A 25,161-nucleotide genomic window follows, 5' to 3' on the forward strand; every position below is an offset into this window, starting at 1 on the left:
GCTGATAAATCTGATAAAAAGTCCCCTTTAAGACAAGTCCAGCCCAAACTGCACTTCACACCAGAACATGACATTACATTCTAATCAGATGCTTCTTTCCTCTTCTTTTAAGGGCTTTCTTGCGCAGAAGAATAACAAGATGCTGTACATATGAAACTTTGAGTAAAAGCACCAATCTTGGTTCATTTTTTGCTGTCCATGCTTCACCTGCAAATGCGCTCTTTCCCAGCTACTGTTGTGAGTTGGACAGGCTTTATAGAACAGTTTTTTTTTAAGCCTGAAGAGAAATTGTAGCATAACTCAAAATATCTCAGTTTACACAGCCAAGAGAGCATAATTGTGGCCTCACTCTGTCTGGGTGGCAGATGTGTAGATAAAACGTTTTAGAATGGGGAAGCCAGGTTATTGGGGTAGCACACTGCAAGACTAAATTAAATAGCGTTACAGTATTAAAATGACATAAAAATAGATGTTTTTTTTCTCTGTACGTAACTAAATCTGTCCATCATTTCCACATGAGTAAAGTATTACATCAATACAACAGTTACTGAGAAGTAAGTTGAAAGACAGAATGTCTTTATGTGACATATTTTAGCCATTTATGAAGAAATGATGTATTTATATTTTATTGGTACACAACATTATAAAAACATTACATATAGACAGCCCATAAAAGTTCATTTCATTCATTTAGACTGCCCTCGCTACAGATTGTATGGGAGTCTAATGATTAGGAATCAAGTCAGACAGAACTGTATAAGGTAACCTATAGCACATGCATTTTTTCAGCTGTATAAAATAAGTTAACATGATAAACGATTTGAGCTAATTTCTACCATTGCATAGCCTTCTTCATAAAGTAGCTCACAGAGTAGCTCTGCTGAAGAGACCTAATGCACATTCACTTACCTGTTTGCTGAGCAGTTTAGCCTATCACAGCAAGATATGCTGATTATCTTACCTGCAGTGTCATCATAACCTTATAATTACAGTGTTAGTGATGCTTCATTGATAATGACTGACTGAGGATAGTTGACTGTCTTACTTTCCATAATAGGGATAATTGGCTCTTCCTCTCTCACCTTCCACTATGCTAGCCAGCATAAGTTGGCGGTTAGTCTTCTCCTCCAAGCGTGTTGAGCTGTCCAGTAACGCTGCATCAGCAGCAGTTTGGAAAGATGTAGTGGAAGCGCTAATCTTCACCCTCCTAGCTTGGCAGCATCATGTGACTGGAGGAACCCTAGCTGGTGTGTGAAGGTGACATTGACTAAAGTGAGGTGAAAAAAACGGATTACACATTTTTATTTTCAAACCTGAATAGGAAACTTGTTAGGACAGATAAGGTCTCAATGTTGCTAGCTGGCAAGTTAACATCATAGCCTACACCACTAGCTACTGTAGCATGGCTAAGGTTACTCTGAGAGATTTACTGACAACATTTTAATCACCATACTTACCATCTGTGCTGACATTACTGCAACAGCAGAAAGCCTGAAAGTTCCCTAACTGCACCTTTTCATCATATCGGATATCATATTGTTATGCCTCTCAATTATGCAACAAAAAAACTGCACCAAATTTACCCTAATAGTGTAAAACTTTACAGGAAAAGCAAAAAACATTCTTAACTTTGAAGTTAATGTAGCAAGATATTATTTAGCAGACGACTAATTGAGATAAAAGTAATTGTGTTTTTTTCTTGTTCATTGTATGAAACTATTAAAATACAAGACTGAACTGGCAAAATAGGCTGTTTAGCCACATTACTTGCTAGCTATGTTTTACCTAGTAGCTAACTCTGGTTGAACTGTCAAATCACTACTGTGTGCACACTCACACAATATCTGCAGTTATACTGAATTATGTGCAGAGTTAAGCAACACATGTTCTTCACAAGAGTGAAAATATAAGCCAAAAAATGCTCGTTCTGCTAGCATATGTGCTAAAAATATGAATAATTCCCATAGCTAACAAACAAACCAGTTCTAGCCTTTTTTAATGCACTTACTGCTTTCTTTTATTTACTTTGATTTACATCATTAGGTCTAACACTCCTAATTCACATTCTGTTTGTTGCTGCATAACATGACTATGAAATCCAGCGACTGTGGAAAATGATAGTAGTCAGCTAAAATAATTGCGGTCATCCCAAATGATTATCACAGGTATGTGATAATTGTAACAGGCCCACAAGCTGGTATTTTAAAATGAGTTCCAAACAACCAAAACAGTGATACAAGGTTTGTTTCAGCAGTGACAACAGAATGTCATTTGAAATTAACAACATACTAATGTCTAGTGGACATTACACTGCTGTCAGAATCTCAGAATCACTGACCTGCTCATGTTACATAACACTATTGCAGTCCTTTGTTTGTTGGCGGAGTGCAAGCTGCACAAGCGATCGCAGACGAGACTCACAAACCACTCAGTCTTTCACCTGGAGGGAGCCAGACGAAGTGCCCCTGATAAAATCCCACTGTCTCATGGAAAATGGAAATAAATGCGTGAAGTGTTTATCCGTGCCAAACTGAAGCTTGAGAAACTTGCTGTGTTTGTTGTTTCTGCACTAATTTGTACAGAAAAAGAAAGATAAAATCTGTCTTTTCAAGCAAGCAGTCATGCACTGTCCATAGCCCTGAAGCCTGTCCCATGTTTCCTGGGTGCATGCAGAACTCATTGCTGCCCATTGATGGGGAACTGAGTGACCATCGCCAGCACAGAGGAGAAAGCTTCTATGAATATTCACTCAGAGGCTCCAGATACGACAGTGGTGGTGGTGTAGAGCAGCAGTCTCGGTCACTATTCACAGGGTTTTTTCTCCAGCGGCTGCTTTACCATGTTTGTTGTTTTGGTTGCTTGTGTCTCACTCCCTGAGTTTTCTCTCACGCTCTGATTGGATGCTGCTCATTGCTGACACTACAGGATTCTTCACCTAGAATTTCAGACATGCTGAGAAATATAATCTCACAAATAGAAAAATCACATTGTGTAGCCTCTCATCCTACATACGTTGGGGGTGGCGTCATGCTTCCCAAGAATTCATCTGTGTGGCTGTACAAATTTTGACAGGCAGAGTTGTGAGCTACAGTTTCTCTTTAGCTCGAATGGGACATTTGTCTGCATTATGTAAAGCTTGTCCAATCTATATCAGTAGCTATAAAGGAGCACATTCGTACACCTAGCTTGGATAGGTCACTTTCTACCACAGTTAGAATATGAGTGAGAACTATTCTGTATGTGCTTGCAGTGGCTCTTAACCTGCTCTTTTCTCCACCTCTGCACACAGGTAACTTTAGTTCCTTCATGCAGAAGGAAATCTTCGAGCAGCCCGAGTCTGTGGTCAACACCATGAGAGGCAGAGTCAACTTTGACGACAACACTGGTGAGACCCTCCTGCCGTACCTTTTGTGTTCAGTGTTCCACTCTTTTTAAGGCTAGATGTTGTCCTGGAGAGATTTCAAATAAAGGAAAGTTTCCTTGTGAAATTAGCTGCGTTCCTGGAATGTTTTGAGAAGGGAGTGAGAAATGGAAGTTTGATGGGAGGAGTGGATTTCTTTCTGTGGAAACTTTTAGATCAGAAAATTGATCTGTTCTCTGTGTGAATCAGGTCTTGTCAGGTTGACTTTGTTAATTAAGATGATTTTTGCGCCTGTGTGTTTGTGTATGTGTGCATAGTGACGTTGGGAGGCCTGAAAGATCACATTAAGGAGATCCAGAGGTGTCGGAGACTCATCCTTATTGCTTGTGGGACCAGCTACCATGCAGGAGTAGCAGTGAGTGCAACAACTTAGTGCACATACATGGAAGCCACTCATACAAAATAGCATTCATGCATTTTCTCCATTTCCCCTGCCTTATGTCAGTTTTCACAAGTCCTCCTCTCCCTCTTACATTACTGTGTTAGTGTAATTTGATGCATTTAATATGTATTTTTGGGGGGATCTGCATGTTCCCAAGTTTAAATGAACAATGCACTAATCATAAATTTTATTTTGTTTTTATTAGCATTTTTTGAAAGCCTGAACCTTATGCTGTGTAGGCTACATGAACACATCAAACACACTAGCACATTTCTAATACATTCTAAGTTGGTTAACATACATGTTTTGCTGATTTTCTTTAATGTGAAATAAGTTGCACATCCTATACAGTAAACACACTTCTGCACATTTTAATGCACAGTTCCTATTTATTTTCTGAATTTAACATTGAAAAAACATGAAATGTGGCCTGTGCGAAAGTTATGGCACATTTTATGCACATTATATGTTATGTTTTATTTTTTCCAGTATGTTAAAATTTTCACTTAGAAAATCAAAAAACATGACATTTGACTGAGGGTGTTCAAAATTTGTGTGTGACTGTGACATTGTTTGCTCTTCAATAGGTCAGACTGGCATTTTACATTTGTAAATAAAAGAACAGTTGACTATCTTAAAACCATGAATCAAAATGCTAAAATTGAATGACAGGCTGTTTAGTACATACAGTGCAAGTACACTTACCTAACTCACATTATGTGCTTATTAAAATTAAATATGCAATTAAATGTGTTTAAATTTGTATATATAAAAAACAAAACAATAAATAAAATAAAAGTTAGGAGTTTACATTCGTCCCACCCCAAACACACACACCAAAACTGTGCACACCAGATGCGACCCAATTTCTTTGCAGTGTTAATTGCCGTGTTGTTTTTACCATTAAAAATTAACAAACGGACACAAGGTCTTCATGGGACAAAATCATATTCTTTACACTGTTTTCTCTCCATTTTGGAAAAACGAAATGATACTCATGAGTTTCACAGCCTCATTTAGGAGCTGAAACTTTCAGTACCATTTGAATATAGCTCAGCTCTGTTCTGTGCAGCACCACAAGTGATGAACAAGAAAACAAACTAATCTTGGTTGTTGCCAACACAAGAGACAACAGTGACAGGCCGAGTGGGTTCAGGCTGCTTGTGAAATTTGCAAAAAGAACAGAGGAAGAATAATATAATCTTGCATTTTTACCATGTGGTGTGCAGGACACCCTCAGTTATATACGTGTTTGGATTAATTTTTTGACGTCTAAATCAGTCCCACAAATAACACTTGGCAGCAGGCCTTAAGCTTGAAATCAGAACCATTGTACCATAAATTCGGGTGATGTCATTGATTGCCTTTAAATGTCTCTTTCAGAATTAAACATTCTGTATAACAACAAACCCTGTCTACAGTTAAAAAGCAGTAAAACAGTGGCTTGTAAAAGGTACTTATCAAATATAACATCTTTAATTTATATTTCTCTCTCTGTCTCCCAGACTCGTCAGGTCTTGGAGGAGCTGACCGAGCTGCCCGTCATGGTGGAACTGGCCAGCGATTTCCTGGATCGTAACACACCTGTCTTCCGGGACGACGTGTGTTTCTTCATCAGCCAGTCAGGTGCGAGAACCATGTGCTCTCACATGTATTCCTTCAGCGGGTTTTTTTTTGTTTGTTTGTTTTCTATTTTTTAAATAATGTTGTTTTTGTTGTTTTTATCCAGGTGAGACAGCGGACAGTCTGCTAGCTCTGCGCTACTGTAAGGAGCGAGGCGCGCTCACCGTAGGAATCACCAACACTGTGGGCAGCTCCATCTCCCGCGAGACCGACTGCGGTGTCCACATCAACGCCGGCCCTGAGATCGGAGTGGCCAGCACTAAGGTGACTCCTCCTCACCCTCAACACACAAGAAGCATCTTCACTTTTTACACATTCTCAAAACACACATGCACATTAGGGCTCAACTGAACATTTTATGGCCAATATCAGTTTGCAGGGGCAAAAAATAAAGATAACTGATAATATTAGCTTTACATTGTAGATTTAATGTTAAAATTTAGATCATTTTTTACTCCAGTATTTTTAAGCAGTTTTTAGTAGCTTGGTTTCCAACCAGACTTTGCATAGAAGTTTGTACACTTACACATATTTTTTTTTTGTGAAATTTCAGTTATTAACTGGAGTTTAATTTGACAGCTAGACGGAAACGTGGCTACAGACTGATATGACTGCCACTCCTTAATTGTCACATTTCACAAATAAACCTCGGAAACTCGTAGTCTTAAATAATATAAATACTGTATGGTATTGGGTGTTGGGCTACCCAGAATTCATTTTAGTTTTTTTGGTCTTTATCTTATTTTTCTTATTTGTTGTTAAATTTCCACTTTTCGTAATATTTATAAGTTATTCCCATGCTACTGCTTAAGTTTTGATACGTTTAACATTTATTTATTTATTTTTTTATTCTAACCATGATGCCACAATGAAGTTGCTAATTATTGCCTGTAAAGATAACATCTCAGATCATCAATATTAACCGATATAAAAGGCCAACCGATATATCGGTCAGGCTCTAACACACGCAGCAGGTGATAGAAACATGCTACAACTGGAACAAAACAGCAGGAATCTATAAACTTACATTACCTCAAAACACATTACTTTCACTGAAGATGTATCGGATGCCCTCATTAAAGAAGGAATGCATGTATGAACTGATGTTTGGTCTGATTAAGGTACTGTAATTCTTTACGTTAGCTTTATACTTCTCAGAATAGGCTAATTTACTCAGAGCTTCAAGCAGCGGAGACAAACTGAAATCACTTATTATAAAGCCGTCGGACCACATGGGAAAAGCTTTATAAGCACTCAGGTTTCAGATGTGTGTTACAGTGCAGTTATCGGGCCCATGGTTAGCTTCAGGCCAAGTTTTGATTTGAGGTTTTGTCTTATTGAGTTTGTCTCTATAATTGCTGATGTGTGTAAAGAAGCTGTCTGCAGGATTTAAGGTAGTATCAGCAAAGTGAATGACACCATGTCTCAGTGGATTTGTCCTCTAGACAGCTCTCATTGTCACATAACCTTCAGGTCAAAAGTAAGAAAGCAGATGTTTATTTTTAAAAATTTGAAAGTTTTACAATTAAATAAAATTGACAACTACACATTTGTTCATTCACATCTAGCTAAAGTAATTACTTCCAGAGTTTTCTATTAATTTGCAGTGCTGTATTCTTCCTCCAATGGAAAAGCCTTTACATTCTTTTTTTAATAACAGCCTTTTACATTGAGCAGCTTTTTGCTGTTTTCACACTCCGAATGTAAATCACCTGATTCAGTTCATTAAGCCTTCAGGAGGACCTGAATGGAGTGACACTCTGCAGAAGAATCAGCAGGAGCTGAAATAATTAGAGATCCTTTAGGTTCTGTATACACTGTTGCTATAAGCAGTCAGGTTCTTTTGTTCTGTGTTAAAAGGGGTGGGTGATGTTCCAAAAACATGACATTACGATACATGAAGACATTTTCATGACACACAGTGTCACAGTTTGAGGTCTGACAAGTTGAAGGCAACATTGCGCCAAAAATGCCACATTTAAAAATGCTATTTAAGCTGTGACTATGTGACTACAATGATTTTTATTATTTGATTAAGGTCTTTTGGTAATAAAACGTGCTGTTGGTCGGTGTTCTTTAGGTCTGATATCCAAAGTATATAATACATAATTTATCACAATGATAAAATATCATTATATTAACCAGTCCTATATCTCTTGGGGGAAATAGTCATGTTCATTTTTACATTGTTAAACCTTTGGCTAAATGTTTAGCCATACTTTTGGCCGCTTGTATTGTAAGTGGCCCAGAGTGCTATATATAGGTAATTGTGCCAACTGAATTGGAGAGAAAATCATTTTTATATCCTCAAAATGTATATTTTTCAGCTGAGAGTGAGGAAAGGTTTTCTCTTGGCAGTGTATCCAGTCAGACCTATTCTCCAGACCCAGAGCTTAATCTGCTTGGATAAACTCACATATCTTTCTGAAGAACGGTGATCGTCCCAAAAGCATCCAAACTGCAAAAAGTAATTCATAATTGCAGGACAGAGGCTTGGCAGGTATATGAACTGGGACAAGCTGCCAAATGCTTTCTAAGGACTGGCTCTGCTGCTGGATAGTCTGTATTTTCAAATGGATAGTTTTGTATGTAGTCTTATGTAAAAGTTTGGCCACTCCAAACTTAACTCATTCTCTGCACATTTTAAAGCAAAATTACTGTTTATTTGCTGGCTTTAACATACTGGTAAAAATATAGATGTAAAATGTGGCTTGCGCAAAAGTTATGCCACATTTTGTATATTAGGTTTTTATATACCTAGAAATTTTGCATGAAAATTTGCAGAAAATGCCATATTTTTTGTTCCCTGTAGAGGATGATTTAACTTATTTTCTCTTAATGTAAAAAAAAAATGTAATTTGAAAGTTACCCTCTTAAAAAGGGTTTTTAAGGGCTCTTAAGTAAAGAAAATGGTTCTGTAAAGAAATGTGAATACTCAAACTCTTTGCATGATTAAAGGGTTCTTTGCGTCATGAAAGGATTCTTCAGAATGTGCTGTAGATGGTTCAGTATAGAAGCTTTTTGGAAAGGGTTCTGTATAGTACTCAAAAGGGTTCTTGTTTTGTAATGATGTCAAGATTGTAACAATAGGAGAACCCATTTGGGTGCTATATAGAACACTTTTTAAAATGGTACTATATAGAACCATCTACAGCACATTCTCCATCAATCTGATGACCCCTTTAATGATAAAAGAACTCTTAAATCATGCAAAGTGTTCTTTGAGTGTTCATGTTTCTTTATAGAACCATTTTTTATGAAAGAGCCCTTGAAAAACCTTCTTTTTTTAAGAATGTATCTAATAACTACCCGTGTTCCAGAAGTTATTTTATAGATGATTTTGCTCTGTCCTTTTATTTGACAAAAATTAAGCTGCAACTCACACTCTATTAGCGTTTACGCTCACATCCACATCAGTGTTGGGTTCTGTTTTAAAATGACTGAAGGAGAAAGTGTTCCTCTTTATTTGTTATATATCAGTTGCATCCTTACATAATATGAAGCAAAATATGCATTATGTGCAGCTAGCAGTAGCCAAATTATCAAGAATAAAATAAGGCAGCCTAAAGAGTTCTCTTGCTGAATGAACCGGTCAGTATAGTGTGTGAGAGAGTATATATCTGGAATAGTCATCTCCCATTAGACTCCCTCCTTCAGCTGGAGCTCAGATATCATAGAGAATGACACTCTTTCTCATCTCTCCATCTGTGAAACAGTATAAACCCATTCTTCCTTTACCCTCCTACCCACTGCTTTCTAGCTTGCAGGGTTACCAGATTGAGCCTGTGAAGACCATTAAGAGTGGATCGGATATAGCTGATACGTTGTGGCTTCCGTTGTGTAATGATTTCCTTCCAGGTTTCTAATCACAGAGACTGAGAGGCCACAACTTTGGCATAAATCTTGCAGTGTCTTGCAGCCAAACTCTTCATAATAAACCTCATGTTAGGTTTGGTTGATGTCACAAATTACGCTGTGAAATTCTAATTAAGACGGACTCCATCACAGTTAAAAGCTCCACGTATCCACACACTTCATACTTAAAGGCCATTATAGAGTATCTACTGAACAAATGAAGGCAGTCTTTGTTGGAAGAGTCTGTATGATTGGCTGCTGTTTTTTGGCACAAATTATATATACTATATAATACAATATAATATAATACTATATAAGATTTGACTTCTCAAAAATTTGGAAAGAATATTAACAGTATTGGATGTCAGTACTCAGTAGAACATTGAACTGCTGAAGATGAGGTAATGGTATGTTGCTGATTCAGTGTGCAGTGCAAGCATTGTCTTTAAACCCTCTTAAATTTTGTGTTAAAAGATCATATTTGGCCATATTTGGTGTTCTGGCTTGCTCTTTAAAGGAGTACCTTAGTCAGATGTACACAATGTTCCCATTGTCCTAAATGTAGTACTTCAACAGAGACTTGTTTGGTGTTCAAAGTCTGTCCAACTCAGGAGTAAAGATTTGCTACCCTAATTAAGCCCAATGGGGCCCGACAAAATATCATGTCTTGGGCTCCCGGGTGGCGCAACCGTCTAAGCGTTGGTTCTGTCATCAGGAGATCGCGAGTTCGATCTCTGATGCTATAGCCATCCGTGGTGGGAAGTCCAAGATGGGTAGGATGGCCCCCTCCTCTCTCCCCATCGCTCAGCGCGATAGTAGTCAGTGCAGGCGTCTTAGCTGACATAACAGAATTGGCGGTTGGTGCTTTCCTCCGAGCGTGTTCGGCTGTCCAATGACGTTGCGTGAGTGGCAGTTCGAAAAGATGCAGTAGTGCTCCACAGGTCTTGGAGTAAGCCTGTGCTAGCATTCGCCCTTCTAGTGCTGGAGGATTGTGTGATAGGGGAGTCGTAAATAGTCGGCGGAATTGGATGCGACTAAATTAGGAAGAAAATTGAGGGAAAAATGGCTAGCCTACAACAAAGCTGGACTTACGAAGTGTTCACCATAAACAGAATAAAAGAAGGTTTGCTAAACTTTTTAAAATTCCAAAGAGATGAGTTAATTGTGGAAATATTATAACCTGGTCATTACATCAGGTACAAAGCACACTTGTCATGTACTGTACAGTGCTTGTGATAGTATATTGAGCTATAATGGCAGTAAGACTGGCACGTCGTCTCTTCAGTGTCTCATTCACAGTAGATGCAGCCATTCGGGCAGCAGGATGAGCGTGTATGGGTCGGGTTACTAATTTAGCAGTACCAGTTGGGTCTCAGAGTCACAGGTAACAGTTGGGTTGGGGTTTACCTCTACTTAGGAGTGTAAGGCTACAGGCTACCACACACAATGCATCAAGGGGATGACATGCAGTGTAAGAAAATGCACCCAGCATCTTCTTATTAATGTACCACAGTAAACCCAGACGCAAAGAAAAAAAATCCATAGAAGGTAACGTGGCTTGAAATTTACACCAAGAAAAGCAGCCTATCTAGCCTGGTCACATCGTAACTAATTTCACTTGTCTTTCAGCTTGAAACCATCAAGTTTGTAGACTTAGTTAATTTCAAACTTAATAAATTCACTAAGAATGCTGAAAGTTTTATTCCATCAACTAAATACGAGTAGTGTAAAATGAGCTTAAGCTTGTTGTTTATTGGTGCTGTTCTGCTCTGCTTCCTATGTGTTATAGCTGCACTTTGTACTGTATCTGTTGCATGGTGTGGCACTGCTTGTCCAGTGTGTGGTAACCTTTAGATGGCTGCATTAGTCTTTCGGTAGTTCACGCATTGGATTAAACAGATTAGAACTTGTGGTGCAGGTTCTGCACTGTCCTTTGGTGGAGCGTAGAGTTCAGACATTTCATTGTTCTTAATTATGAGAATGTGTAACATTAGAAAAGAAGCTATTTTTTAACTTGTTATCTAACTTGCCTCAAACCACATTAAGTAATAATACACCAGCTTATGTGGTTTCTTATACTGCTATCTATAAAAATGGGAAAAGTGTGTCTAACACTTTACTGTAGAGCAGTGTTCATAAGGCTAGGTCTACAGTAGTTGTCATGAAGGGCTTATGTAGGTGTAATGTAGCCTTATGAACACTAGCCTACAGTAAAGTGTTGCTAAAACCGTAGCAGCAGCCATCTTGTAACCTGCGTTTTATCTGTACTTTTGCTCATTTTTATAGATGACTGTATGTCTTCACGTAAGCAAGTGTGTGATGTAGGCATGCCTTTTGCACAGTGCTAACTGGATACGTCAGCCTTTAACACCAGTGCAAAACTACAGAAGAAAACAAAACAAGTCTTGGCTGATCAACTAAATTTGAGGAAAATTGAGTGAAGTAGATTTTTTTGCCAGGCTAATGCTTGAAATGAGCTGGGATAAATGACTTGAAAGGTCAAATCTCTGCAGGCTGATGGAAGGTGCTGAGGGATTACTGGAGAGCGGAGAGTAAATTCATAACTCCCTTCCAGCAGCCCTGCTGCCGCCATGCTTTACAGCTTTTCTTACTCACTCTCGGTATGTCTGTGTGAGCGAGAGAGAAAGAAACAGAGAGAGGAACCCTCCCTTCATCCCTGCTTTTCTGTGGTCAGCGTGGAGATGATGTATGGTGAGATTCTGTTCTCCTGACGTTGGCTAATCTTCATTCTGCTTTAAGCAACGATAAACTGCCATGGCTGCGTATTCAGAGTTCTTTTAGTTCTCCCTAGATAATGCGGTGAAGTTGTTTTGTAAATATTTTGCAGACATTAACTGCAGCTACACCAAACACTGCACATTTTGATTTACGGTTGTTTTCAGTGGCAGAATTGAGCTTCTTGGAACCGTGCTCCGATTATGGGGCACTGTGGAAATGCAGCATCAGCTATGTAGCGTATCAGGAAGCTTCAGTCCAACTTTTTTATGAAACTCTGCATCCCAATGGCTGAGCAGTGGAAACAAGCTGCTGCCATTTGGGTCCTTTTCACAGTCCTCTTTCCTTTCCACATCATCAAGGCTGCAGATCCTTCCTTACTCCTCTGTAGCAGAACATGCTTCATTTGGTTGATTTGTTCTTAATAAATATCAAATTGAAAGAAATGGAGTTGGAAAGTAGAACAGTGTGTGTGTGAGAGAGATATAAAGGAGGTTCTCTGAGTGCTAAAGATAAAGTAGGAGTGGGGGACAGTGTGATTATCCTTATAATGATAAATTGGCACAATAAGTTTTTTCTGAGCATATTATGGGTCTTGTCAGTACTCAGAGAACACTAACCAAAGCCATGTTTCATTACAGGTCTTAGAAGAGACTCCTGAGCAGGTCTGGGACTACTATCAATTTATCGATAACGGCTATGAAAGTGTAATCTCAGAGGTGTGAACACTGGACGGCAGAGATATTCACAAAGTTGCTTCTTGCAAGTCTGAGTCTAGTCCAGAGTTTCTGGAGTGCGAGTCCAAGTTGAGTCTGTAGTCTCTGAAGTACAAGTCCAAGTCAAGTCTGGAGTCTCTGAGGTGCATGTACGAGTCGACTCTCGAGGTGTGAGTTAGAGTGAAGTCTTTGGGGTATGAGTCGACTCTCTGAGGTGCAAGTCCGAGTCAGGTCTTTGGGGTATGAGTTGACTCTCTGAGGTGCGAGTCCGAGTCAAGTCTCTGGGGTACGAGTCCGAGTCAAGTCTCTGGGGTACGAGTCGACTCTCTGAGGTGCGAGTCGAGTCTCGTGTCTCTGGGGTACGAGTCGACTCTGAGGTGCGAATCCGGGTCCAGTTTCTGGGATGCTAGTCTGAGTCAAGTCTTGAGCCTCTAGGGTGTGGGTCTGAGTCGAGTCTCGTGTCTCTGGGGTCCAAGTCGAGTATTGAGCCTCTTGGGTGCAAGTCTCAGTCAAGTCTCGAGTCTCAGGGGTGTGAATTCGAGTCAGGTCTTGAGCCTCTGTGGTGCTGGTCTGAGTTGATTCTTGTGTCTCTGGGGTATGAGTCCAAGCCAAGTGTTGAGCCTCTAGGGTGTGAATCTAATTAGAGTCTTGAGTATTAAGGGTGCGGGTCTTAGTCGAATCTCGAGTCTCTGGGTGTGAGTCTGGGTCAAGTCTTGAGTCTCTGGGGTGCAAGTCCAAGTCAACTTTTGAGTCTGAGTCGAATCTTGAGTATCTAGAGTGCAGGTCTAAGTCGGTCCCTGAGTCTCTAGGGTGCAAGTCCAAGTCAAGTCTCAAGTCTCTAGGGTGCGAGTCTAAGTCTCTTAGTTTTGTATTCCAAGTCTTGAGTCTCTGAGATTTGTGTCCAGTACGAGTCTCTGAGGTGGCCCAAGGCACTGAATCACTGTGTGGTGCGGTTTGATGTACTGTTTCATGTCCTCACATTAAAAGGAGTTTGTTTTTGTTTTATTTTTGGGTTTGGGTTTGTGTTTGTGTGTGTTTGTGTGTTTGTGTGTGTGTGCGCGTGTGTGTCTATAAAGCCAAACAAAAGTAAAATGTGCCTGATGAAAGGACCAGTGGGAAAGAACATGGCAATGTGAAATAGGAATTCACTTTCAATAAAGATGAATTTCACTTTGCAAGGAGTCTATTTAGATGAGCTTTAACCCCACAAATTCACAAACCTTGGAAGCGAAAGCCAGTAGAAAAGCAGTCCACAGTCTGTGGTATTTTCTTTCTGAGAAAGGAAAAAAAAGAGAAACTGCACTTTAGGCCAGATTAATGGAACTTGGCTGTAACAGTTATGTTACACAAAATGTGCAGCACAGTAACCAAGACCTATTCCTAATATCACTCTGGCGGTAATTAGTGAACCAGTGTTATTTTAACGCTGCTGTATTTTCACCTGTGTCCTAGGCAAGAGCCAATCAAAATCCATATGTAAATGAGGTTATACATATTAGACCCACTCCAAGTGAGGCTCTGAAACAAAAACAAAGAAACAGAGAAAACCAAAATTCTCAGAAACAAAGTTATGAATTTTAAGGGAAGAAGTGATTATAAATAATAGTAAATTGTTTGATTACTCCATGGAGCTCTGTGCTTTTAACCTAAATGACATATATTTAGAATTCTAATATAAAGAATTTAGATATCAATTCTATATATAAAATCTAACATCGTTAAAGTCAACTTTTAATTGTAAGAATGATAGTGTGTAAGTTTTTATTTCTCATTGGTAAAAATAGCCTTTTTCCATTTCATTGTAATTGCAGTAATTTTTTTATGGTATTTTCTTTCTCAGATAACTAAAATTTAAATGAACATGCCGAAATTCTAATTACTATGGCAAGCCGTTTGATCTTTTTATTTCCTATTTTTCTTGATCTCAGAATTCAACTTAGACATGTAAAAATTAAATTTTAATCGGTAAATAGTTCATTCGATATCACAAATTCAATTTGCACATAAGTATTCAGCTTTAGCTAGTAAAGATTCTGTTTTTTCTTGTAAAAAAGGAATTTTTACTAGTAAAATATCATTTTCGTTTGTGTTAATTGAATCCTTTTGTAAAATCTGTTGTAAATTGAAAAACAGAATTAAAAGCTAAAATGGCTTGCAGTAAACTGAGTTTGAACATGTATTTAGCTTCTCAACATGTCAAATTACTCTTATTTGGATTACAGGCTAAACCTGCTTTCCATACACAGAAGGAGGATTTGCGAAACATCAAATAAGTCTTCTTACTCCTCGTCTGCAACAGCAGTTAGAATTTTTTTACGGGGAAATTGCAGTCAGAGTGATCCAGACATTATTTTTTTATGTGGTGTTATTTTATGTGGTGGTATGAATCACTACCACAGCAGGTAGATGAGATAGAAATGTGACAACACCTCACATCATGTAAGCGTTAAGACATGCCGGTAATCCTTGTTTATGAGTGAACAAACGTGCTGCCGTGACACTATTTGCTCTTAACGTCACGGTAAATCTGGCAGCGTGTTTTATGACTCTGGCCTAGCGTGTCTTTTCACTTACAGCTGAAAAACCAAACTAGCTGATGTTGAACTAGCTGTTCACTGAACTGTGTGTTCCCTTCAAAACAGCTGTGAGTCTGATCATATTTGGCCTTGTTTAAAACATGCCTTTGGGAAGTGTGTTGGTTTTGTTACACAAATCATGTCTAGTGTTAGTCGTAGATGTCACTTATTTACTGTTATTTTGTGTGTTTTTCAGGCGTATACCAGCCAGTTTGTGGCCCTCATCATGTTTGCTCTGCTGATGTGTGACGACAGAATCTCCATGCAGCCAAGAAGACGGGAGATCATTCAGGGCCTCAGAGTACTTCCAGGTAAAAATTAGAGCCCGACCGATACCGATTTTACAATCTGACAATTCCAATAAATAAAATTGGCCGATATAATTTTATTTTTATAGTTTAGATATTAATGTTATATTCCAGTAATTTAGTTAAACAGTGTTGACTGATATGATTGTCAGTTCTCATTTGTCACAATCCTTAAAATGAATTTAATAGCATTAAACAATTAATATATAATATGTTGTAGCCCTGAGGGGGCGCTACACAGAATGCTTTGTACGTTTTGGTTTCTGCCTTGGTTTCAGGCCCTAGTAAGGCTCAGTTAGAGGGCAAAGTTAAGACTTCACTGATTGCTCCTCAGATACATCCTTTTTTGGCTTGACTCAAAAAAAGTGTCATGATGATTAGCTAATGTTTCATCACTGTTAACCTATGGCGAACTACAATTTCGCCTTCAATATGGGCCATAAATGTCAAAACTTAGTCAAGTTGAACGGGAAAAAAAACTCAACTGTTAGTGGCCTTATGGGTTTCTAGCAGTTTGTTAGCTCTGAGCTAAGGATGGCTTGCATTAACACTTTCCGACGAGGCTGAAGTCGGCTTGTTCATATTATCCGTTCCACCTTAAATGGTGCAGAAGTTACCAGAATGTTTAAGATGAGACACAAAATCTGTTGCCACCAGAATGAATTCAGAGTGTGCATGACAACATTACACTGCATGTTTAATATCACAGTATACTCAATTTCTGAATACCGACTACATGTCTAGTGTGTGTGTGTGTGTGTGTGTGTGTGTGTGTGTGTGTGTTTGTGTATTTGTTTGTGTTTGTGTGTGTTTTCCTTGTGTGATTGAAAGGTTGTGTTTGACAGTTAGTGATTCTCTTGTGAAGATATTTGGTTTTTAAGGGGAAGGGAGATATACTGTGATATTGAGACAGTGACCTCATGCTTCTGAAGGATGTGCCAAAGGGACGTATGTGTCCTGGAGGATCTCATGTTTGGAGTCTTTATAGGAGCTGTTTGACAGTTTGTATGATCATTTTACAGCACTGCAGCAGAGCTAGTCTGAAGTTGTGAGTGGGTATTGTGTTCATTAGGATGGTGACCTCGTCCCTTTGACAGCGTATTTGTGTCCTTGTGGAGCACCGTGTGTTTGTGTGTGTGTTTACAGCTGTTAGGGAGAGTTTCAGCCAGCTTTGACCATCACTGCTGGAACTCTCCACTGGACCACAAGCGTCTGATGGGGAGACCCCCCCCTTTCTCCGACATGCACACTCTCTCTCCCTCTTTATATCTATGTCTCTCTCTTTTAGCATTTCTCTCTCTCTCTCTTTCCTCTTTGTCTCCCCTGGGTTTTGGAGTTGTGTTGAAGCCAATGAGGTCAGGAATGTTTTGGCAGTGTTTGGTTCTACAGTTCCTCCTACAACAGCCTTAAAACTGCTGATGCTGTCAGTAAGATGTGTGTGTGTGTGTGTGTGTGTGGTGTGTGTGTGGTGTGTGTGTGTGTGTGGTGTGTGTGTGTGTGTTTGTTTTTGTTTTTTTCATATCTAAGAAAAACAATACATCTAGAGAAAAACAGCCCTAACATACAGGACCAACAAAAATTTCCTGACTTTTTATTGTCTTTTTTTTTTTTTTACATTTTTTTACAAAAGCTCAGTGTTTCATTCTTTTAATCTGAAAGGTAAAAAAATGTGGTAACTAAGAGGTAGATTTAGAAAATTATTCATAAATATAGGACCTTATGTGTACATTATATATTTTGTATATAATGCAGATGGGACATGTTAATATATATATGTACTTTATTAAAATGTTTGAACTTTCCCTATTTTCACTCCCAAATAAATCATAAGACTACTGAAACTTAGTGACTGTTTTGGTGTTTTGGTAGCAATGATTTTATCTAATCTTGAGCGCAACTCAAAAACGCTAGCCAGAAAGTGTAAATTTAGGTGTTAGGGTTGGAACAGCCTGGTCTGATGAATCTCAGTTTCTGCTGAGGTGCACGGTAAGGTCAGTATTTGGCACCAACAGCATGAATCCATTGACTCAATGCCTCACTGGGTCAGCAGTCCAGGCTGGTGGAGGTGGTGTAATGGTGTGGGGAATGTTTTCTTGGCACACTCTGGGCATGTTAATACCAATCAATCATTGCTTGAATGGCAACTGTGTGTGTATGTATATATATATATATATATATATGTAGGTTCTCAGCATGAAAGTGCACATAAACATGCATTTTCATGCTGGACGTGGCCATTAGATGGCGGGTAAATTGCCATGAAGGGATAAACATGGTCAACAACAATACTCAAATAGGCTGTGGCATTCAAGCAATGATTGATTGTTATTAACATGCCCAGAGTGTGCCATGAAAACATTCTCCTCACCATTACACCTCCACCAGCCTTCACTGTTGACACAAGGCAGGTTGAGTCCATGAATTCATGCTGTTGGTGCCAAATACTGACCCTACCATGCGGCTCAGCAGAAACTGAGATTCATCAAACCAGGCTTTATTTTACTTTATTGTCTTCAACTGTCCAGTTTTGGTGAATCTGTGCCCACTGCAACCACAGTTTCTGTTCTTGGCTAAATGTATTGGAACCTGACGTGATCTTCTGTTGTTGTGTGGTGGCAGAGTACACTACAGTTGTAGCCCAACTACGTTGTGTTTAGATGTGTTGTGCATTCTGAGATGCTTTTCTGCTCACAACAGTTGTACAAAGTGGTTATCTGGGTTACCATAGCTTTTTTATCAGCTTGAACCAGTCTGTCCATTCTCCATTGACTTCTCTTATCAACAAGGTGTTACCAAAAATGGATGTTTTTTCTTTATTGCACCATTCTGAATAAACTCTAGAGACTGTTGTGCGTGAAAATCCCAGGAGATCAGCAGTTATAGAAACATTCACACCAAGAGCATTTATTTGTATCTGTGTTAGCGTTGTGCGTCTTGTTTTCTGTTTAGTATTAAAAACAAAAAAAAAATGAAATACTCAAACCAACCCATCTAGCACCAACAGTCATGCCACGATCAAAATCACGGAGATCACATTTTTCCCCATTCTGATGGTTGATGTGAACATTACCCGAAGCCACTATGTGTGTGTATCTATATATACACCGATCAGTCATACACTCATTGTCATTTTAGCAGCTCCACTTACCATTTAGATGCACTTTAAATTACAATTACAGACTGTAGTCCATCTGGTTCTCTGCATACTTTGTTAGCCCATTTTCATCCTGTGCTTCAATGGTCAGGACCCCCACAGGATCCCCACAGAGCAGGTATCATTCGGTTGGTGGGTCATTCTCATCACTGTAGTGACAGTGACATTGTGGTGGTGTGTTAGTGTGTGTTGTGCTGGTATGAGTGGATCAGACACAGCAGTGTTGCTGGAGGTTTTAAACACCTCAGTGTCACTGCTGGACTGATAATATTCCACCAACCAAAACTATCCAGCCAACAGCGTCCTGTGACCACTGATAAAGGACCAGAGGAGGACCAACACACACTGTGCAGAAACAGATAAACTACTGTCTCTGACTTTACATCTACAAGGTGGACTGACCAAAAAAGTAGGAGTCTCTAATATAGTGAACAGTGAGCGGACACAGTGTTTAAAAACCCCAGCAACAACTATAAGGTATGTGTATGTGTATATATAATATTTACACACACATATATCCACCAAAACACACGGGACATATGTATAACCCTGTGTCCTGACGTTGTACAAAACAAGCTTGCATGTGTGTTAGAGACAAATTGTATTTGTTTAATGGTCTTTTCCTGTTTTTCTGTGTGACTGATTAATAATGGTTCATGTTTGATTTGTTTTGGTGCCTGATTCTGGCATGGATGAGGAATGTTCACTGAAAGCTGTTGTTTTTAGTTCTCTTGGCTTTGTATTTGGAGAGTGAAGAGGAAACATCACCCAAATTTTTTTATCTTTCAGCAGTTCTAAGATGTGGGTTTGCTGCTTTCTAAGCATGGCTGCTTTTCAGAGAGCTAACGTTAGTATTAGATGGAAGTAAACCAACATTAGGAACAGCTTTTGTTGTCATCCAAGAAGTTGAATGCCATTGCAAAGAAATACAGCTTTAATGGAAGATGCTTAAATCTGTGAGGTATTTTTATGAGAACAGACAAATGTTTTTTATTGTTACAGTTCCGTGAAACTTTAATTTTGCCCAGAAAATGGCAGGAAAGTCCAACAGCATGTGTCACAATGATAACAAAGGTTTCTTTTGTTTGTACATGTGTTCACACTTAATTAGTATGAATGTAAATCTCTGACCTCAGTTATTTAGTTACAATTGTTAAGGAAATGATCCTGTGCCTCATAAATTTTATATATATATATATATATATATATATATATATATATATATATATATATATATATATATATATATATAAACACACACACTTGAATATTATTCTGATTACTTATAATCAATTCTGACATTTTAGAATCAATACAGTCACTACCTTCAGATCGATGCATCAGTGCTCATTATTAGGGTGCCTGGGTTAATTTTCTCTCTCTCCCTCTCTCCCTCCTCCTGTAGATCTGATAAAGGAGGTGTTAAGTCTAGATGAGGAGATCCAGAAGCTGGCCACTGAGCTCTACCAGCAGAAAAGCGTCCTCATCATGGGCCGAGGCTACCACTACGCCACCTGCCTGGAGGGTGCACTGGTTAGACCACTATTCACCATTCCTCATCACTCTCTCCCTGTCTCTCTGTTCCTTCCCTCCTATTTTCACCCTTCCATTATTGTTGTTTTTCCATGTTCTCTTGCTCTTCTCCAGCAGAAATCAAGAGTAATATCCTTAATTCCCTCCAAACATTTCCTACTAATACAGCATCACAAGCTGCTGGGAAATCCTCCCAAACAGCAGGGTTTGAAGTGTAAGTGCTCTCGACTGCAACACGTAATTAGCTAAATTACGAACCCCTCTGCTCGGAGTGCAAGCGCTCTGCTTACTGTTGATGGAGGAAGGTCTAGACTTGCAGTCTTGTGTCACGGCTGGGTAATAAATTTTTTTAAATAAAAGCTTTAAATAAAAACTTTTAACTTCAAACAAAAACAAGCTGCCTCACATTTTCATGTCCCTACCGAAACACAAGGGATTTTAGTCCATATGTGGAGCCTTATTTTCGCCACACCCCTGCATTTTAGGGAAGGAAGTGACACTGCGTCCCTGTCCCTCACTGTCCCACTGTTTTGAAACAAATGTGTCCCAAAGTCTGAAAATCACATGTATGTAACATTTAATAATTGTCACTACTGAAACACATTTTATACACACTTCAGTACATTTTTTTTGTTTTAATGAAAATATTTTTATGTTGTATGTGTACAGCTGTTCAAAGCTGTGTTTGTTAGTCATATACTGGCTAGCATTTTTTGAGTTCTGCTCAAAATTAGCTAAAATTGTCACTACCAAAAATGTCACTACTAAAGCATTTGGTAAAGTTTCGTTAGCAGTATAATTGTTTTGTTATTGACAAAATAAAATCATTCATTTATTTGAATGAAATGAGCATAATTAAGGTATGGGGTCACTCAAAGCAGAATGATTTTAGTCTAAAATCCAGATGTTTTGAACTGTAAAAAAAACTGTAATTATAATGTGATATACATTTTCGACCATACTGCCAATCACTACTCTTATTTTGCAGAAAGAAATAACATCCTTTACATTTTTGCCTGTTTGTCTTTTTTGACATAAAAACCAAAATACAAAAATAAATCTAAATATAAAATATATTATATACAGTAAATAAAAATGTAAATAATTATGCAGGTAATTACAATTAAATACAATTAAAGTCAAATGTATAACTGAACAACAACAACAACTCTATACTTCTATACTTTTAGCAATATGTAATCTAAGGTAACAGTAACAGCAGCTTTAATAGATCAGTTTCACCAGCATTGCACTGCATATTTCTATACTAATACAGGGCCTGTAGATAGAGCTTGTGTAGCAGTAAATAAATCCATGTGAATTCACTTGCTGTTCCACTGTATGACAAACAGGCTCCAATTGGTAGGGAGGAGAAACAAAGCCAGCCAAGAAATCATCCCCATGTGCTTGCTCTCATTAGACAGCTCGTTCCACAAATATGCACCGGCCGGCCCAAAAACAACTCGTGACTGCGCTTTCGCATGATGCCGCTCTGCTGCTCAAGCTGCACAACATCCCAATTCAAACTTGTCAGGCCTCCTGATTATTCACATTTTAGTTCTAATCATGGGTCAGATTTAAAGAGATGGTCAGCCATAAAGCAGATGTTCACCACTTCCCCCTTACCATAAGTTTAGTTGATCAGCCAAACATGTGTGGTGTCTGAAGTTTGCTTCTTTAGTTTTGTGCTTGAGCTTCAAGTTATAGAAACTTATAACCACCAAGTAGCATCATGCAAACTTCATGCCTTAATCATCACAGACTTACTTTAAACCATGTAGACTTGCTTATGTGGTTTCTGACACTGTATAACATACTATCATGAAGTGTGTCACATAGCTAAAAGTGGTAATAGCAGCCATCTTGAATCTTGAATTGTTTAATTTTGGAAAGGGTGCAGTTTGTAGAGTTGTAGCTCCAGTGCAAAACTAAAGAAGCCAACTTCAGACAGCAAATGTCTTGACTGATCGTCTACATTTGGGGTAAGGTGAAAATAAATTAGTTTTAAACCAAGCTATCACTTTAACATATTTTTAGGCTTTTTAAGCATATATGTTAGCTGGGTTTGCTGTTGCAGTAGGTTTGAGTCAGTCTAAAAGGCTCATATGTAGGAAATCACCAATTGGCAATTGAGGGCCGATGCCAGTATTCGATATTAATGAACATATTTGCAGATGCAATACATTTATAGTCTTTATTTGTAAATTGTGTACATTTGGACTGAATCTGCCTGAATTAGCATTATGGAGAGTTAGCACTACATTTCTATAAGGTTGCAAATGCAGTATAGTGAATAAAGGATAAAAGATACCTTTATCACAGTAACACAGCACCACCTACATGCTCTGGAGTACAGTAAATACATCAGATCATCAAATATGGTTAGATGAATCAGTCATATCAAAACATCTGTAAAATGCCACTAATGTGTAATTTGTAAGTGTTGAACTCCTACTTTGAGCAGTACTATTAATGCCTGCTGTATGTGTGTTATTGTAGAAAATAAAGGAGATCACGTACATGCACTCAGAGGGAATCCTGGCTGGAGAACTGAAGCATGGTCCTCTGGCTCTGGTGGACAAGCTAATGCCTGTCATTATGATCATCATGAGAGACCACACCTACATCAAGTGCCAAAATGCTCTGCAGCAGGTGGTGGCGAGACAGGTAAGCATGTCTCAAGCAAACACACCCATAAACATAACATACAGTAGTTTTGAAATGTACTGCTACAGGCAGTGGCAGGACAGCCACACCACTGTATTATAGAGTACGCTTACTGTGCACTGTACAATTAATTCATATATACTCCTGAAATATTTCTAAAGTGTATGTTTGGCTGACTGGCCGGCTAGCCATATCGGTACATCATTAATAACTGCAGTGTTTTGCACAGACATTATGTAACACTTAAAATCCAGTGGTGCTCTGCTTTTGCCAAAGTAGCATGTTGGCAGTCTTCTTCTGGACAAGCTCGTCCATTTTCCTCTCCTTTTACTTAGCACAGAGCAGATCTCATGTACCAGAGTTTCTTTGTTTTATTTGCACAGTCATGTGGAAAACCATGAACACCCCAATTCAGGGGTCAGCAGCAGAGGGTTTTTTTTACTGCCCTGTTGCCGCTCCACAGCAGAACTAGATTTTTCAGTAAAAATAAAATAATCCTCCTTTGCAGTAAAATAAAGCTCTGCTGATCGTTCAAACACAGTTTTAACAATAAATGGTTGTAAACGCTGGAGTTAGTGTATAGCTGCTAATTCACCCTTTAACCCTTATGATTGGCGAGCGGACTGCTGGTCAGCATAGTAACACAGACAATGATTTGGCCTAGTTAGTAGCTAACAAAATGGCAAAGAGAGAGATTTAAGACAAGCATCGATAATTTGGTGACGAATGGACTTATTTGCACTTGTAAGCACTCTTGCTTGATACATTTAATCTGCAACGAGAAACTTTCAAACACTAAAAAGTCGCAAGGCTGAAGTCAGGTTTTCGTTTGCTGACTTCTTGTTCGAATTTTCCCGTTCCATCTTAAATGGTGCAGCAGTTACATTCTGGCACCTCAGGCACCATTTAAGGTGGAACAGAAAAATTCAAACAAGAAGCTGGCGAATGAGAAGCGGCTTCAGCCTTGCAAAAAATCAAACGTTAAGAGAAACTGTTCAGCTTTTGTGGAAAAGTTTCCTGCTGGAGATGTGAGAAAAACAGCTATAGCTGAGATAAAGCTTAAAGCAGAGAAAAGTAACTTTGCATTTTCGTTTCTATTTTTTATTCTATACTAGCACATCAGCACATACTGAGACATATTTACAGCTAAGATGGTAAAATGGACAAAACATGTTGTGGCTCGCAAGGTGGTTTGATTTTTATTGAAATGGCAAAATAGCTCGTCTTAACATTTGGGTTGCGACCCGTGCCCTTGTGAAATGACATGTTTTGCTGATTTTGAACTGGAAATAAGTTAACATTTTCTCTACAAGGAACACACTTAAATATGGCAACTATGCACAAGCTCTGTTTATTTTCTGAATTTAACATATGGAAAAGAAATTAAACATACAGTATGCCAAAACCTGCACAGGCCACAGTATATATATATCCCAATGTATTATTTTAGCAAATAAACAGTAATTGTACAGTAAAATGTGCAGAAGTGTTTTCTCTGTATTTTCACCAAATATGACCATGGATGCCCAAACCTTTGCACACAGACTGAAAATCCGTAAGGTATGAATGTGTGTAGTTAATTAGTTACTGATGTTTTCTGGTCCATAATTAAGTGTAGTCTTTTCTGTTGCATACACATTTTTGAACTGACCTTAGATTAGAATAGTTGTACAAAGGGAATGGTAAAATAAATAATGTGGCACATGAAAGCATGATTGCGTGAATGATCATTAGCATAATATTGGCGCTTATTTAAATTACCACGATATTCAATAATACTATAAATTATCGGCCCAATTAATTATCAAAAAGGCCAGCCATTTCTTTCATATGCCGTCTAGCTTGACTTCTTCCACTGCTAATCCCCCTGGATGTGGTTTGTGTGTGGTCTCTCTACAGGGCCGCCCTATAGTGATCTGTGATAAGGATGACTGTGAGACCATCAACAACTCCAGCCGCACTATTAAAGTGCCTCACTGTGTGGACTGCCTGCAGGGCATCCTCAGCGTCATCCCACTGCAGCTGCTGTCCTTCCACCTGGCCGTGCTGCGCGGATACGACGTGAGAGAACGCACACACATGCTTCACCTCAGTCTCTCTCTCTCTCTCTCTCTCTCTCTCACACACTGTTTAAGGCTGTGTTCACTCTACAGGCCTGAAGTGATACAAATCTGATTTTTTGCCTAAATT

At 38.8% G+C, this 25,161-nt stretch overlaps 1 protein-coding gene across 1 annotated transcript in view; it reads left to right on the forward strand.

Moving 5' to 3' along the window:
* gfpt1 (glutamine--fructose-6-phosphate transaminase 1) overlaps window positions 1-25,161 on the forward strand; it is a 50,462-nt gene that overhangs the window by 19,301 nt on the left and 6,000 nt on the right. The window contains exons 11-18 of the mRNA XM_036578502.1: window positions 3,290-3,385; window positions 3,679-3,776; window positions 5,309-5,429; window positions 5,533-5,690; window positions 15,506-15,620; window positions 20,177-20,304; window positions 22,804-22,971; window positions 24,871-25,032. Coding sequence (XP_036434395.1) covers window positions 3,290-3,385; window positions 3,679-3,776; window positions 5,309-5,429; window positions 5,533-5,690; window positions 15,506-15,620; window positions 20,177-20,304; window positions 22,804-22,971; window positions 24,871-25,032 — 1,046 coding nt within the window. The remainder of the gene's footprint in view (window positions 1-3,289; window positions 3,386-3,678; window positions 3,777-5,308; window positions 5,430-5,532; window positions 5,691-15,505; window positions 15,621-20,176; window positions 20,305-22,803; window positions 22,972-24,870; window positions 25,033-25,161) is intronic.

This window comes from Colossoma macropomum, unplaced genomic scaffold, assembly GCF_904425465.1.
Source record: "Colossoma macropomum unplaced genomic scaffold, Colossoma_macropomum, whole genome shotgun sequence".
Classification (NCBI taxonomy): domain Eukaryota; kingdom Metazoa; phylum Chordata; class Actinopteri; order Characiformes; family Serrasalmidae; genus Colossoma; species Colossoma macropomum.